Source organism: Scyliorhinus canicula, chromosome 5 (assembly GCF_902713615.1).
Source record: "Scyliorhinus canicula chromosome 5, sScyCan1.1, whole genome shotgun sequence".
Classification (NCBI taxonomy): Eukaryota; Metazoa; Chordata; class Chondrichthyes; order Carcharhiniformes; family Scyliorhinidae; genus Scyliorhinus; species Scyliorhinus canicula.
This window is the reverse complement of record NC_052150.1, coordinates 104344471-104362038: the sequence shown is the minus strand read 5'-3', so window position 1 is coordinate 104362038 and position 17568 is coordinate 104344471. Positions and strand designations below refer to the sequence as shown.

The following is a 17568-nucleotide window of genomic DNA, read 5'->3' as shown; positions in this document are numbered from 1 at the left end:
CTCGTTGAAGGCTCGCACCAGCACAGGGCCCACCAGATCCGCATATTTTTTGTAAAATTCCACCGGGAACCCGTCTGGCCCCGGCGCCTTCCCCGACTGCATATGCCCAATCCCCTTGACTAGCTCCTCTAGCCCTATCTGCGCCCCCAGCCCCCCTACCAGCTCCTCTTGGACCTTGGGGAACCTCAGTTTGTTCAAGAAGCCCTCCATCCCCCCTCCCCTCGTCGACGGCTCTGACCGATACAGCTCCTTATAGAAGTCTCTGAAAACCCCATTTACTTCTGGCCCCTTCTGCACTATGTTCCCACCCCTCTCCCTTACTCCCCCAATTTCTCTAGCCGCATCCCGCTTGCGGAGCTGATGCGCCAGCATCCTACTCGCCTTCTCCCCATACTCATAAACCGCGCCCTGCGCCCTTCTCCACTGTGTCTCCGCCTTTCTGGTGGTCAACAGGTCAAACTTAGCCTGCAAACTACGCCGTTCCCCCAGCAGCCCCTCCTCTGGTGCCTCCGCATATTTCCTATCCACGTCCAGAAGCTCCCCCACCAGCCTCTCCCTCTCCTGTCTCTCCCTCCTTTCCCTATGTGCCCGTATGGAGATCAGCTCCCCCCGGATCACCGCCTTCAGGGCCTCCCATACCATCCCCACCTGCACCTCCCCCGTGTCATTAATGTCCAGATATCTCTCAATGCTCTTCCGGACCCTCTTACACACCTCCTCATCCGCCAGCAACCCCACATCCAGACGCCACAGCGGACGCTGGTCTCGCACCTCTCCCATTTCCAAATCTACCCAGTGTGGCGCGTGGTCTGAGACCGCTATGGCCGAGTACTCCACTTCCCGTACTTTCGGGATCAGTCCCCTGCTTAATACAAAAAAGTCAATTCTAGAATAGACTCTGTGGACATGGGAGAAAAAGGAATACTCCCTCGCCCTCGGCCTCCCAAACCTCCAGGGGTCCACCCCTCCCATCTGCTCCATAAACCCCTTTAACACTTCTGCCGCTGCCGGCCTCCTACTCGTCCTTGAACTCGATCTGTCCAACACGGGGTCCAGCACTGTGTTGAAGTCCCCCCCCATGATCAGGCCCCCTGCCTCCAGGTCCGGAATGAGGCCCAGTAGGCGCCTCATGAAGCCAGCGTCGTCCCAGTTCGGGGCATACACGTTAACCATCACCACTTTCTCCCCCTGCAGCCTACCCTTCACCATGACATATCTACCCTCTTTATCCGCCACCACCTCCGCCGCCACGAACGACACCCTCTTCCCTACCAGGATCGCCACCCCTCGGTTCTTTACGTCCAGTCCTGAGTGGAACACTTGTCCCACCCACCCCCTTCTCAGGCGGACCTGGTCCGCCACCTTCAAATGGGTCTCTTGTAGCATTGCTACATCCGCCTTCAGCCCCTTCAAATGCGAGATTACTCTCGTTCTCTTGACCGGCCCATTCAGCCCCCTCACATTCCAAGTGATCAGCCGGGTCGAAGGGCAGCCCGCCCCTTTCCCCCGCCGACTAGCCATATCCTGTCACCTGCTCGCCCCGAGTCAGCCCTCCCTTTCTGACCCGCTCCCCATGGCGATGGCGCCCCCCCCCCCCCACCCCTCCAGTCCTCAACTTCTCCTCCCTGGCCTTTTCAGCAGCAACCCGGTGGCCCCCCCCTTCCCCCCTCCTCCCCCCCCCCCCCCACCCCCCTCCCCCCCCAGGCTAGGACCCTTCCTAGCCGCGACGCACCCTCCATAGTACTTCCGTGAGTCAGCTGGTTTACGCTGACCCGGCTGCCCCTGCCACACTCCGGCTCCTCCCGGCATGGGGGACGTCCCCCCCCCCTTACCACCCCTCCTTGACCCCGCTCCAGCGCGGGAAAGGGAGCCATTGCTGACCACGCCCCTTACTCCCACCCCCCTCCCTCCTCTGCCCCGTGCGCGGGAAACCAGAGGAAAGCCCGCGCTTTCGCCCTGCCCCTCCCCGCCCCTCCATCTTCAGTTCCACCCCCGTCCCCGATCTCCCACCGATAAATACAAAACAACCAAAAACCCCACAAGAAACACATACCCCCGGCACTCCCCCCCCACCCCGCCCTCCCACCATAACATTATAAATAACAGGAAAAAGAGAGAAAAAACTGGTATAGAGAACAAAAAGGGTCCAAAAATACGGCCAAGTGAAAATCCAACCAACAGAAAGCCACGTGTCCAGCTTAAAGTACCAGAGCGGCAACGACCGCCAAGTATCCCCTGGTTCTAGTTCGAGTCCAGCTTTTCTTCCTGGACAAAGGCCCACGCCTCCTCCGGGGACTCGAAATAGTGGTGCTGGTCCTTGTAGGTCACCCACAAGCGCGCTGGCTGCAGCATCCCGAATCTAATTCTCTTGGCATGCAGCACCGCCTTCGTCCGGTTGAACCGGGCCCGCCGCTTTGCCACCTCCGCACTCCAGTCCTGAAAGATCCTCACCGTCGAGTTCTCCCATTTGCTGCTCCTCTCTCTCTTGGCCCACCTCAGCACCCTCTCCCGGTCACTGAATCGCTGGAACCGAACCAGCACCGCCCTCGGGGGTTCGTTTGCTCTTGGCTTCCTGGCCATTACTCTGTAGGCCTCCTCCAATTCCAGGGGCGAAGGGACGGCCCCTGCCCCCATCAGTGAGCCCAGCATTTCTGCCACATACCCCTGGAGGTCCGACCCCTCCAGCCCTTCTGCCAGGCCCAGGATCCTCAGGTTTTTCCGCCTCATGCGGGTATCCATCTCCTCCAATCGGTTTTGCCATCTCAGGTGGAGTGCCTCGTGCACCTCCACCTTTCCCACGAGGACCGTGGCCTCCTCCTCCCTCACAGTCATCTCCTGCTGCAGCTCCCGAATTGACGCCTCTTGGGTCGCCTGTGCCCCCATCAGCCTGGTGGTCGTCGCGTTCATCGACTCCAGCAGCTCCACTTTCAGCTCCGTGAAGAAGCGCAGGAGAGCGGCCTGCTGCTCCTCCGCCCATTTCCTCCAGTCCTCGGGTGCGCCGCCGGCCGCCATTTTGGATTTCTTCCCCCGCTTTTTTCGGGGAGCTGCTGCCGCTTTTTTTCCTGCCCCACTTCGGGTGACGACCATAAATTTGACGGGCTTCTCCTCTGGGAACCTTCCCCCACCGGGAATTGCCGTTCCAGCGCCGTTAGGGGCCCTCCAATCGGCCCGAAAACACCTTCCTAACAGGAGCAGCCAAACGTGCGACTTAGCTGGTCATAGCCGCAACCGGAAGTCCTACAAATTTATCTTTATCAGGTCCTTTTAAGGACCTCTGGTTAGGTGACATGAAAACTGGGTTGCCTGAGTTCAATCTGCTCAGTACCAAGGACACTCAGTTGGCCAAAGGGGCCTCATGCTTTCTTTGCAAAGCAAACAACCTAACGTCTTATTCAGGCATTGGCCCATGCTACCTATTGGTTTGGCATGCATCTGTCTATTAATGAGTGGACACCTCCTGTATGCCATAGCAGAGGCTTCGGGGCCATGTTAGTGCTCAAAGAAATGGGTGCGGTGCCATCAATTTTCAAATGCTATGTGTTTATGTATTATGAAAGAATCGTTTTGTTTAGTTTCTTTGCTAGCAAGAAACCCATATTTTTTATTTGTCCATGGGATGTGTATCTTACTGGGAAGTCCACCATTTATTGACCATTTCTAATCGCCTCTCAAAAAATAAACATTATTTCATGACATTAAAGGAGAAATGTAATTTTGAAGGAGAGTTTTACAAGTTTTAGTTTTTGCAATGCTGTGCAAGAAATCATACTGAAACATTTGTACTTCTGTTATGATCCTGGCTGATGTTATTATTGAACAAGTCAAATCCTAAATTGGAACCTAGCTTGATAGATCCTAACTTCATTCCATTTTTTAAAACTGTGGAGGAAAGTTATTGAACAAATTCACAGGAGTCCGCACATATTTGGATTGTGGGAGGAAAGAAAGCACCTGGAGGAAATGCTGATGGCAGGGTGGACAATTGGTTAACACTGCTGCCTCATAGCACCAGGGACCTGGGCTCAATTCCGGCCCTGGATAATTGTGTGGAGTTTGTACGTTCCCCCTGTGTCTGCATGGGTTTCCTTTGGGGGCGCTGGTTTCCTCCCACAGTCCAAAGATGTGCATGTTAGGTGGATTGGCCATGCTTAGTTGCCAGTGTCCTTAGTGTCCAGAGTTCTACACATTATGCTCCGGGGAGTGGACCTAGGTCAGGTACTCTTTCAGAGGGTCGGTGCAGACCTGATGGGCTGAATGCCCTCCTTCTGAACTGTAAGAATTCTATGGCTCTATTCCATTGTTCCAGGAAACCCATGCAGACATAGGGAGAATGTGCAAGCACCACAGTCATAGAATTTACAGTGCAGAAGGAGGCCATTCGGCCCATCGAGTCTGCACCGGCCCTTGGAAAGAGCATGCGACCTAAGCCCATACCTCCACCCTATCCCTACACCTCCACCCTATTCCCGTAACCCCAATAAACTTTTTGGACACTAAGGGCAATTTAGCCTGGCCAATTCACCTAACCTGCACATCTTTGGACTGTGGGAGGAAACCAAAGCACCGGGAGGAAACCCACGCGGGCATGGGTAGAACGTGCAGACTCCACACAGACAGTGACCCAAGCCGTGAATCGAACCTGGCACCCTGGAGCTGTGAAGCCCCTGTGCTAACCACTCTGTTACTGTGCTGCCCTAAGTCACCCAAGGTTGAATTCCACACAGGTCCCTGGTGTTGTGAGGCAGCAGTGCTGATGAGTGTGCCACCGTATTGCCCATGTTAAATATGTTTCTGCCTTCTTTACTTCAATTATTTCATTATTGAATGTTGTGTTTTGATGTTTCAGTAAGACATTTGTAGAAGCTTGTAAAATTTAATGTAAAACATTTATGAACAAACATAATTTTATAAACACAAAACTTTGAAACCAGTTAATATTTAACTTAATGTTTAACTTTATCAGCTGAACAATGACATTAAACTACCTGAAATTTTACAAAGTTCTTGCAATAAAATATATTTCCTCACTTAAACACAATGGTCAATAAAATATATTTTCCCACTTCAACACATCAGTTCTGTCTAATTGTAAAGAGGAGAGAGGGAGGGAGGGGACAGGGAAAGGAGAGAACGGGAAGAGAGGCGAGGGTTTTGACATATTAATTGTTAATTTTACAAGGCCAATGTCAAAAAGCAGCAGCTGCTGAAGCACAGTGTCCTGGCACACATCTCCTCTGACATCATTTTTGGACATCCTTTGTCAGTACACTCTTAAGGGTGGTAATTGATTTGCTGCAATACCTGTCAGGGAGATAGTTCACATTAGCTTACAGGAGGCTTGTATATGTCAACTAAGGCAATAAACTTTTTTTAAAGCATTTGAAGTAATCACTGAGGTTTTTAAGGATTTCACTTTGGTGTAATAGGGTTCCAACTGTTGGAAAAAAAATATCAAGGCCATACGAGATGTCCTTAGAGCCAAAAATATTAGTGAGCTTTAAGTCCTTTCTCTGTGTGTTGGCTGGGATGGTGTGTGTTAGGGAGTGAAGTGTGTATATGCGACTGCAGCTTGTCAGCCTCCTGAGTATCAATTGCGAATCTGGCGAATCCAGCACCATTTCTTATTGGAATCGATTGTGCTCCACGTGGCTCCGGTGCTAACCCCTTAACAGAAACATGAATCCAGCTGCAGGTCTTTACAATTCAGCTCCCTGGCCAACACTGTAATGGTATGTATAATCTAAGGAGAGTAAAGGGTTAACAATATGATGTTCATGTATATCAAACTAGATGGCATCACTGAGTAGTCTTAGAAAAGGCTGTGTCTCTAGGCATTCTGGGAGAAGCTGTCAGAGAAGTTGATGTTGAATGATAGTGTGAAGTTGAGTTAGAGTGTAGGTTAAATATTAGAGAGATAATTAATTACTGTATCATAGATTTAATACTAATATTTTGTTAGCTGTTACTCAGTAGAGTGTGCAAACCAATCTAAGTAGTGTAAAATAAACTAGTTTTGATTTAAACATAAAGCTTTATGTTCTTTGTCAACACTACGACTTTGGCTATCTTGGAGAACAATACAAGGAAAATAACAAACACTGCCTGGGGTCCTGCGCCCAGGGTCCAGAACATTCTCACCGTTGACCGGGGCTTGTGCGCTCCCATGCAATTGGCACTGAGCTAGTCACATGGTCAGTGGAGCCCAAAGAGGTCACACTACCACATCCCTACTCCCTTAATTCCCTTTGTATACTACTCCAAAACTATGTACAAAAGTTACAATTGTAACAGGGACAACCAAGAAAAGGAAGTATATCAAAACGTCAATCGGTCCTGCTGAACCTCTGTAGCCCAGCCACAGGCTCGGCACTCTTTTGGGCGATCGAGTGTTCCACAGTCGATGCCACCTCAGGAGGGACCACGTCGATGACAGGTGAACTAGCCTCACTGGGCTCGACTGATGCAACAGGTCGAACAGAAACGGTGTGAAGGGTGGTGGAAGGTTGCACAGATTGTTGTATTTGGCAACGTTGCACTCATTCTTCAATGGCTTTGTCTATGCCTGACCACTAGATGTAACTGCGTGCCAATACATTCACCTGCTTCTGTCCTGGATTGGTGCTGTGCAACTCTTGAAGGAGGAGCCCGCTGGCCTGAAGCAGGACGATCACCATGGTCCCCACAAAATCATGCCAACCTCACAGGTCAACTCATCTTGACGAGTGGTGTAGGGCCCTTAATTGTTCGGCCTTCTCGTAAAACCAGCCAGACTGCATCATTTGATTGACCTTTGAAAGAACATGGTCCAGCTGCGGATGTGCCCCGCGGACAATGGCAGGGTGAGGCCTTTATGGGTTTGATTGTAGCAAACATCTGAGACTCCTCGTTCAAGTATAGTTGCAGGTAGGCATGACGGGTGTGACTGAACAGGTAAGGCCCAGCTTGATTGACTGATTGACCTGGGAGCCTGGTCATCTTATAGTTCCCATAAACCCTTATCGACTGATCAGGTTTGAGGACAGCGAGTATCAGCACTGCCCACTCTGAAAACTGAACCAGCTTGTTTATACCCAGCTTTTCCAATCTCTTTAGCTCTGCTTCAACCTTCTGATGCAATGCATAGGGCACTGGTCTGGCTCAGAAGAACTGGGGTGTCGAATCCAGATTAGATATAGCTTCACTTTTACACCCTTAATTCGGACAAATTCTTTGTAGAAGGTGTGTTCATACTTCCTTAAGACATCTTGGAGGACGTGTGGTGGGGCAGTGTGAAAGCGCGGGCTTTCCTCTGGTTTCCTGCGCTGCGGGGCTGGGGATGGAGACGATGACGGGGGGGGGGCCTTAACTGGTTCTTCCCCGCGCTGGAGCGGTGCCTGGAGGAGGGATAGGATGGGGGATGATCCCACTTTGGGAGGGCTCAGGTTTTTGGCGGGAATTTCCGGGGTCAGCAGAAGTTAGCTGACCCACGGAAGTACAATGGAGGACGGTTCGCGGCTAGGAGGGTTCCTAGCCTGGGGGGGGAGGGAGGGGGGGAAAGGGGAATACCGGGTTGCTGCTGGCAGGGTCAGGAAGGAGCTGGTGGGGGCCGGGGGGACAGAGGTGAGGTGCTTTCGCTGTGGGGACTGGGTCGGGCGGGGGGTGCTGGCCTGGGGCGGGCAGTCGATGGGCTATGGCTAGTCGACAGAGGATGGGGGCGGGACGCCCTCTGATCCGGTTGGTCACCTGGAATGCGAGAGGATTGAATGGGCCGGTGAAGCGGTCGAGGGTACTTGCTCATCTGAGGGGGCTAAAGGCAGATGTGGCAATGCTTCAGGAGACCCACCTGAAGGTGGCGGACCAGGTCCGTCTGAGGAAGGGATGGGTGGGGCAGGTTTTCCACTCTGGGTTGGATGTGAAGAACCGGGGAGTGGCGATTCTGGTGGGGAAAAATGTGTCGTTTGAAGCATCTGAGGTGGTGGTGGTGGTAGGTATGTTATGATTAGGGGCAGGCTACAAGGAGAGAAGGTGGTACTTGCTAGTGTGTATGCCCCAAATTGGGACGATGTGGGCTTTATGAGGCGTATGCTGGGAGGGGTCCCGGATCTAGAGTCTGATCATGGGGGGGGGGGACTTCAATACGGTGTTGGATCCTTCACTGGATCGGTCCAGCTCTAGGACGGGTAGGAGGCCGGCGGCGGCCAAGGTACTGAGAGGGTTTATGGACCAGGTGGGAGGGGTGGATCCATGGAGGTTTGTGAGGCCGAGGGCATGGGAGTACTCTTTCTTCTCCCATGTACATAGGGTCTATTCTCGGATAGACATCTTCGTGGTGAGTAGGGGACTGATTCCGAGAGTGGAGGAGGCCGAATATTCGGCCATTGCAATCTCCGACCACGCTCCGCATTGGATAGAGTTGGAGATGGGGGAGATGCGTGTCTAACGCCCGTTGTGGCGGTTGGATGTGGGGTTGTTGGCGGAGAAGGAGGTGTGCAGGAGGGTCCGGGCAAGTATTGAGGGGTACCTCGAGGTGAATGATACGGGGGAGGTCCAGATGGGGATGGTCTGGGAAGCCCTGAAGGCAGTGATTCGTGGGGAGCTGATATCCATCCGGGCACACAGGGAGAGGAGCGAGAGGAGTGAGAGGGATAGACTGGTGGGAAAGATGCTGGAGGTAGACAGGAGGTACGCAGAGGCACCAGAGGAGGGACTGTTGGGGGAGAGGCATAGCCTACAGGCTAAATTTGATTTGCTGACCACTAGAAAGGCGGAGGCACAGTGGAGGAAGGCACAAGGGGCAGTGTACAAACATGGTGAAAAGGCGAGTAGAATGCTGGCTCATCAGCTCCGCAAGCGGGATGCGGCTAAGGAAATTGCTGGAGTGAGACAAGAGTGGGAATGTGGTGCGGAAGGGGGTAGAGGTGAATGAGGTCTTCAAGGACTTTTACGGGGAACTGTACCGGTCGGAGCCAACGGTGGAGATGAGGGGAATGGAGAGGTTCCTCGACGGGCTTTCTTTCCTGAAGGTGCAGGCTTCAGGAGGAGCAGGCGGAGGGGTTGGGGGCGCCGATTGAGCTGGAGGAGCTAGTTAAGGGGATCGGGCAGATGCAGTCAGGGAAGGCACCGGGGCTGGATGGGTGCCCGGTGGAATTTTATAAAACGTTTGTGGACCTAGTGGGCCCTTTGCTGGTGCGGACACTTAATGAAGCGTGGGAAGGGGGGACTTTGCCGCCGCCGATGTCGCGGGCGCTGATTTCTTTAATCTTAAAGAGGGACAAGGACCCCCAGCAGTGTGGTTCATACAAGCCCATAGCTCTCCTCAACGTAGATACCAAGGTGCTGGCAAAAATCCTGGCCACCAGGATAGAGGACTGTGTGCCAGGGGTTGTACACGAGGACCAGACAGGGTTTGTGAAGAGAAGGCAGCTGAACACGAATGTGCGGAGATTGTTGAATGTCATCATGATGCCGGCGATTGAGGGGGAGGCAGAGATAGTGGTGGCGCTGGATGCGGAGAAGGCCTTCGATAGAGTGGAGTGGGGGTACTTATGGGAGGTGTTGGGGAAGTTTGGATTTGGTGAAGGGTTTATTAGATGGGTGAGGCTACTGTATGAGGCCTCGATGGCGTGTGCGGCCACGAATGGGAGGAGGTCGGAGTACTTCCGGCTTCACCGAGGGACCAGGCAGGGTTGCCCCCTGTCCCCCTTGTTGTTTGCATTGGAAATCGAGCCGCTGACAATGGCGTTGAGGGATTCAGAGTGGTGGAGAGGTTTGGTGCGAGGTGGGGAGGAACATAGGGTGTTGTTGTATGCCGATGACCTGTTACTGTATGTGGCGGACCCGGTGGGAGGGATGCCGGGGGGTGATGGAGCTGCTAGCTGAGTTTGGGACCTTTTCATGTTATAAACTAAATTTAGGCAAGAGTGAGGTGTTTGTGGTGCACCCTGGAGACCAGGAGGAAGGAATTGGTAGGTTCTCGCTTAGGCGGGCAGGGGAGAGTTTTAGGTACCTGGGGGTGCAGGTGGCCAGGGACTGGGGGACTCTTCACAAGCATAATTTCACCAGGCTTATAGATCAGATGGAGGAGGAGTTCAAGAGGTGGGACATGCTGCCATTGTCGTTGGCGGGGAGGGTGCAGTCTGTCAAAATGACGGTGCTTCCGAGGTTCTTGTTTCTCTTTCAGTGCCTGCCCATCTTCATCCCCAGGGCCTTCTTTAGGAGAGTGACTAGCAGTATCTTGAGCTTTGTGTGGGCATATGGGACTCCGAGAGTGAAGAGGGTTTTCCTGGATAGAGGTGGGCTGGCGCTGCCCAACCTTTTGGGGTACTATTGGGTGGCCAATGTGTCAATGGTGCGTAAATGGGTGATGGAGGGGAGAGGGGTGGCGTGGAAAAGAATGGAGATGGCGTCATGTAGAGGAACAAGCCTGGGTGACCTGGTAACGGCGCCGTTGCTGCTCTCCCCTAAGAGGTATATCACGAGCCCGGTGGTGGCGGTGACCCTAAGAATCTGGGGACAGTGGAGACGGCATAGGGAGGAAACAGGGGGCTCGATGGAGGCTCCATTGGGTGGCAATCATCAGTTCATCCCGGGGAACAAGGATGGAGGATTTAGGGGGTGGCAAAGGGTGGGCATCAGTAAATTGAGGGACCTGTTTATTGGCGGGAGGTTTGCGGGCCTGGGGGAACTGGAAGATAAATTTGGGCTTCCCCAAGGGAACATGTTCAGATACTTGCAGGTAAAGGCGTTTGCTAGGCGACAGGTAGAGGGATTCCCTTTGCTGCCCTCGCGGGGGGCGCTGGACAGAGTGCTTTCGGGGGTGTTGTGTCGGAGAGGGGAAGGTGTCTGACATCTATAAGGTAATGCAGGAGGTGGAGGAGTCGTCAGTGGAGGAGCTGAAGGCTAAATGGGAGGGGGAACTTGGGGAGCAGATAGAGGACGGGACTTGGACGGATGCTTTGGAGAGAGTCAACTCTTCCTCTTCATGTGCGAGGCTTAGTCTCATCCAATTTAAGGTGCTGCACCGGGCCCACATGTCCGGGACTAGGATGAGTAGGTTCTTTGGGGGTGAGGACAGGTGCACCAGATGTTCGGGGAGTCCAGCGAATCATGCCCATATGTTCTGGGCATGCCCAGCACTGGAAGAATTCTGGAAGGGGGTGGCGGGGACGGTGTCGAGGGTGGTTGGATCCAGGGTCAAACCAGGGTGGGGACTCGCGATTTTCGGAGTTGCGGTGGAGCCGGGAGTGCAGGAGGCGAAAGAGGCCAGTGTCCTGGCCTTTGCGTCCCTAGTAGCCCGGCGGAGGATCTTGCTGCAGTGGAAGGATGCGAGGCCCCCAAGTGTGGAGACCTGGATCAATTACATGGCGGGATTTATAAAATTGGAAAGGGTCAAATTTGCTCTGAGAGGATCAATACAAGGGTTCTATAAACGGTGGCTGCCTTTTCTGGACTTCCTGGCTCAAAGATAGGTATCTTGGTCAATAGCAGCAGCAACCCGGGGGAAGGGGGGGGGGGTGTTCCTTATTATAGTTTCTATTTTTTTCTTTTTTCTACGGTTATGTAATTTAACATTGTGCTAATTTAAGTTGTTGTTAATATGTTGTGTTGTTCATTGAGGGGGGCTGAATGTTTATGATTGTTACCATTATTGTTATTGTTGATATTTTAGTATGGTTCGATGTTGTTATATAAATTCAAAATTTTTCAATAAAAATTATTTTTAAAAAAAAGACATCTTGGAGGACACTCACAGATATTTTGAAGATTTCCAGCCAGTTGAGCCTAATCTTCTGTTCTCTTCACAGCAGACTGGGTCTCTGTCCTTCCACGACAACCAATTGCAGATTGGCCCCTTGTGCTCTGTCGGTCATGTGGCCCATGGAGCCCGCCCCCTTAAAGGGGCCATTTTACAACATTTACAAACAGGATCTGTTTCTGATCTCTGTCCTTGTCCATTACTTGGGTCTGCCTTCCAGGAGCTCTTTCTGATTCCTGCCCTTGTCTCTGATTTTTAACTTTCCTCTTGGCTTGGGAACATTTCCCTGACCCCCTCTCCTTGTCCTGCTCCTTGTGATGCACCTCTGTAATGGTGCACCGGCTCCAGATCAGAGAACCTGTTTTTTTCACCGTTTCACTTTTTTTCCTTCTTTTCTTCTGAATGGGGACTTCTGAAATAGCTAAGTTCCCGACCGAAAGAATGTCAAAGACATTAACTGCGCATGTGCAGCCATTTCCTGGCCAGTGCATGTGCAGGAGGCCCTGAGCTCAGAATCTGATTTCAAAGCAAGTATTGTGTTTCAGCAGGTAAGTTAAACCCTTATGAAATAGCTAAGTCAGACTGTGATCAACTTCAGAATAGCTTTCTGGTATGTTTTGTTGTCATAATTTAATTCATCAGAAAACAGCAATCAATTAATTGTCTACATCATGTTTACAAATGGAAAGAAATAGTCCTGTAAAATGACCATACCATATCTGCTTTTCAATCAATATTTTATTAAGTTTAAATGGTCACTGTTGATTTTCTTTGCTATTATTGAATCATTCTTTTATTTTTGATTATTATAGATTAAAAATCTGGATTTCCTGAGACTGAATATTCACCTCAAAGAATTATACTTGAGCAGCAACCTGATCTCTGAAATAGCAGGTGCAATACATATTTTCATGAGTACAACCCATCTTGAATTGTGTTGCTTGATGACTCAAATATTTTCTGAGAGTTTTTTCAGCTTTGTCTAACATTGCCGGTGGGATGAGACCTCCAGTGGCGGTATGTAGAGAGCAGTCGCACGTTGGGTGGCTCCCACTAGAGCTTGCGTTTTTTTTTTGCCCTTTTCACCCAGTTTGGGGGGAAACTTTATATAAATAGTCTCCAGGAAGATTGTGGTAATTTGAGGATATTGAAACCCAATGGAAGAATACAGGACAAAAAGGAATGAGCGCCAGTCCACCTGAGAGCTTGAGTTTGGTGCAGAGTTCTGTGGGAGGAAAGGTGGTGGGTGCAAGCTCGCTGGGTGAGGGTGCGCCCAATACGGTGGACACTCTGACCGAGGAGATGGTAGGGAGTTTAAGCGGCAGTTTTCTAAGTATTTTGAGCGGCATGGGAAGGAGACAATGGGAACGCTCAAACAGTCAGTGGACGATACATTGGCCCCGATAAAGGAGGCTCTTGGAACAACATTGATGGCGGTGCAGGACTGAAGAGAGGGGGTGGGGGAGGCATTGTCACAGCACAACGGCCAGCTTGCATTGATGAGTGAGGAGCTGCAGAAGGTTGAGGTAAGTAAGGGCTGAGAGCCAAAGTGGAGGATCGCGGTGGCAGAATCTTCAGATCGTGGGACTGTCTGGAGTACTTTTCGAAGATGTTCACAAGTTGTTCGGGGAAGATGAGAACACCTCCCTGTTTGAGCTGAATAGGGCTCATCCGGCTGAAGCCAATGACGAATCATCCACCAAGAGCTGTGATAGTCTGTTTTCACAGCTACCAGATGAAGGGGAAGGTGCTGAGATGGGCCAAGCAGAATCGAGAGGTAAGGTGGGAAGGCAGTGGTACATACCACCATGGTGGAGCTGGCAAGACGGCGAGTGGCCTTGAACAGGATGAAGGCAGCACTTTATAAGTTTGAGGTGGTATACCCGGCGAGGTTGAGAGTTACGCATAACTCCAAGGACCATTGCTTTGAGACGGCGGAGGAGGCGGAGGCATTTGTGAGGGCTGAAGGATTGGGACTGAATGGAGTTGGACTTTGTTTTCTTATGTTATGGTTGGGAGGGAGGGGATTATTTGGGGACGTTGGTTTTTTCCTCCCTTTTGTTTAGGGTTTAACACATTTGGTGGGCATGGAGGGGGGAGGGGGGAGACCATCGGTCCGAATGATAATGTGGAGCGTGCAGGGGGGGTGAAGCGGGCGAGAGGTTTCTCGCATTCGAAGAGCTTGAGAGCCGATTGTGGTGCTGTTGCAGGAGACCTATTCAAAGGTGAAGGATCAGGTTAGACTTCAGAAGGGTTGTATAAATCAGGTGTTCCACTCGGACTTTGATAGTGGGTAAGAGAATTAGGTTTCAGATGGAGAAGGTCGTGACAGGTCGGGGGGGCAGGCACGTTATAGTAACGGGTGGGTGGAGGGGAGGTTGGTGGTGTTGGTTAGCATGTACGCCTTGAATTGGAATGATGTAGGTTTATGAAGAGGATGTTGGCTGCCATACCAAGTTAGGACACACATCAGTTAATTTTAGCTGGGCGGTGGGATGATGTTGGCAGCGTTTATGAAGGAGATGGGGGAAGCGGATCCGTGGAGATTCTTACATCCAGGGAGCAGAGAGTATTCCTTTTTTCGCCAGTGCATAACGTAAACTCGGGAATTGACTTCTTTATTATGGAGAGATTATTGCTGTCAGGGATCAGGAAAGCGGAATACTCGGTGATTGTTATTTTAGATCATGCTCCTCACCTAGTGGATGTGGTCCTTAAGAAGGGGCCTGCACAGAGGCCGCGTGGAGGTTGGATGCCGGGCAGCTTGCGGATCCAAGTTTTTATGTGAGGGTGGTAAAGGTGATTGATGATTATGTGGGGTTTAATAAGAATGGGGAGGTCTCGCCACTGGTGGTTTGGGAGGTGCTGATGGCTGTAGTAAGGGACAGAATTATCTGTATAAGGCGCAGGTGGAGAGGGAGGCAAGGGAGGAGCGGCAGCGGCTGGTAGGTGAAATCTTGGAGGTTATTGGGAAGTATGTGGAAGATCCCAATCCGACGCTTTTAGTCAGTAGAAAGGAACTGCAGATGCGGTTTAACCTTTTGACTACAGGGAAAGCGGCACGCCAATTGAGATGGGCTAAGATGTAGGAGTACAGGGAGAATGTCAGTCGTTTGCTGGCGGGACAGCTCCGCTGGCAGGCAGCCTCGCAAGAAATTGTTCAGGACCAGGATGGGGTGAGGGGGCTGGTGGTGGTGCCAGAGTACGTGAACAGGGCGTTTGAGGAATTTTATAACAGGTTGTCTAGGTTGGAGAGTCGAATATGAGGGACTTCTTGTTGGGGGGTGGGCTAGAGTATCCTAAATTGACTAATACGACTATTACATGTGAGAACACCACCCACCGGGGTACACAGTGCAACTCGGCCAACGTTGTCTACCTCAGACGCTGCAGGAAAAGATGTCCCGAAGCTTGGTACATTGGCGAGACCATGCAGACGCTGCAACAACAGATTAACTGACATTGTGCTACAATCGCCAGGCAGGAATGTTCCCTTCCAGTCGGGGAACACTTCAGCAGTCGAGGGCATTCAGCCTCAGATCTTCGGGTAAGCGTTCTCCAAAGTGGCCTTCAGGTTGCTTGACAACGTAGAATCGCAGAGCAGAAACATATATTCAAGTTCCCCACACATGAGTACGGCCTCAACTGGGACCTTGGATTCATGTTGCATTTCATTCACTCCCCACCATCTGGCCTGGGCTTGCGAAATCCTACCAACTGTCCTGTTGAGACAATTCACACTTCTTTACCTGGGGTTTACCCCTCTCTCTGGCTCTGTAAAGACTTAATTACCTGCAAATGCTCGCATTCAAAGTATCGTCTAGCATCTTTGGCTTTGTCTATATAAATGTTTCTGGAACCTACCTCTCCATTCACCTGAGGAAGGAGCAGTGCTCCGAAAGCTAGTGATTTGAAACAAACCTGTTCGACTTCTTTCTAATTTGGAGAGGACAAGAAGGCAGGATTGGAGAAGCCAGTGGGGATTGAGGCGATAGAGAAGATGCAAAATGGGTAAACCACTGGGGACCGATGGGTAGTCGGTGGAATTCTATAATGGATAGGTTGGCACCGCTGTTGGTGAAGATGTTTGAGGACCCAGTGGCTAAGGGGTTGCTCTGGAGACGATGGGTCAGGCATCTATTGAGCTGTTGTTGCAAAAGGATATCAAGATTTTGCCAAAGTGTTGCCACTTTGGCAAAATGTTCCACTTTAGCAATGTTCCAAAAGCTAATGTTTGAAACAAACCTGTTGGACTTTAATCTGGTGTTGTAAGACTTCTTACTGTGCTCACCCCAGACCAACGCCGGCATCTCCACATCATGGCCACTTAGATTGGAAGAGTGCCTTCTGCAGGTGATTGGGGAGGCTCAGACAGAGTTTGTGGAGGTCAGGCACTTGTCCTTGAATATATGGCGCTTGTTAAATGTGGTGCACTCCCCTTCAGAAGGGGGGGGGGGTGGAGCTGGAGGTGGCGCTGGGTGCGGAGAAGGAGTTTGATTGGGTAGAGTGATTTGTTTGCGGTATTGGAGTAGTTTGGGATTGGGCCTACGTTTGTAGCGATATTCCCACTTCTGACAGCGCCCTTGCCTGGATGAGTGCAGCTCCAACAACATTCAAGAAGCTGAACACAATCCAGGACAAAGCAGCCCACTTGATAGCTGTCTCTTCTACAAACATTCATTCCCTTCACCACCAAAAAACAGTGGCAGTCATATGTACCATCTTCAAGATGCACTGCATCTCACTGAGATTTTTTAGACTGCATCTTCCAAACCCACAACCACTACCATTTAGAAAAACATGAGCAGCAGGTACCTGGTAGATCCCCTCCAAGTCTCTCACCACCCTGATGTGTGTGTGTGTGCTTGTGCCTCGATGCATGTGTGCATGGAGGTGTGTGAGAGGATTTAGAGCAGGCATTTGTTTGAGGGGTGAGTGCAGGCATGTGTGTGTGAGAGGTGAGTGTGGACAAGGGGTGTGTGTCTCGTGTAGTGTGTGCAAGGGGTTAGTGCAGGCGAGGGGTGTGCACGGGCGAGGGGTTTGGGTGTGGGTAGGTATGAAGGGTGAATGTGGGTGTGTGTGAGAGGATGTGTGGCACATGTGAGGAATGAGCAGAGTGTGTGAGGGGCTCGTGTATGCATGAGTGGTGTGTGTGAGCAGCTTGCGTGTGTGAAGGGGTGTGTTTGTGTGTGTGCCTTATTATTCCTTGTGTCTGATTAAAGCTCGTAGTCTTACAGTTGAAGTAGGTGCTTTATTTGTATGAGTTTGTTCTCTGTCCAGCGCTTCTATTATGCTACATCTGAGCTGCCTGTCTGTGTCCTGCCCATCAAGGGTGCCCCTGGCTTCCTGTCTGTCTGTATTTATACATCTCCTGTGCTCCCTCTAGTGATTGCTTATTGGATTGCATTTACATTGATTCCTTGTATATATATACAGATCACTACATGTGCGTGAGAGTGAGGCGCAAGTGTGGCTATGTTGGAGGATTGAATGTGGATGTGAGAGGGACTAGTGTGGGTGTGCGGGAGGGGTGAGCGTATGAGCACACGAAAGGGGTGAGGGCGTGGGAGGGGCGAGTGTGTGTGTGGGGGGAATGAGTGTGTGTGCAGGAGGGGTGGGTGTAGATGTGCGGGAGGGGTGGGTGTGCATGTGTGGGAGGGGTGAATGTGTCTGCGTGAGAGGGGCGAGTGTGTGCATGTGCAAGAGACGCGAGTGCATGTGTGCGCAAGATCAGTGAGTGTGTATGCATGAGAAGGCTGAATGAGTGTGTGCGCGAAATGGGCGAGTCTGTGTATACATGAGAGGGATGAGTGTGCATGTGTGGCTTGATGGAT

The 17568-nt window shown here is 51.4% G+C and overlaps 1 protein-coding gene across 1 annotated transcript in view; it reads left to right on the top strand.

Annotated features, from left to right (window-relative positions):
- Positions 1-17568, top strand: part of LOC119966173 (leucine-rich repeat-containing protein 72) — a 98118-nt gene that overhangs the window by 38888 nt on the left and 41662 nt on the right. Inside the window, exon 4 of the mRNA XM_038797473.1 lies at positions 12547-12628. Within this exon, the coding sequence (XP_038653401.1) occupies positions 12547-12628 (82 nt within the window). The remainder of the gene's footprint in view (positions 1-12546; positions 12629-17568) is intronic.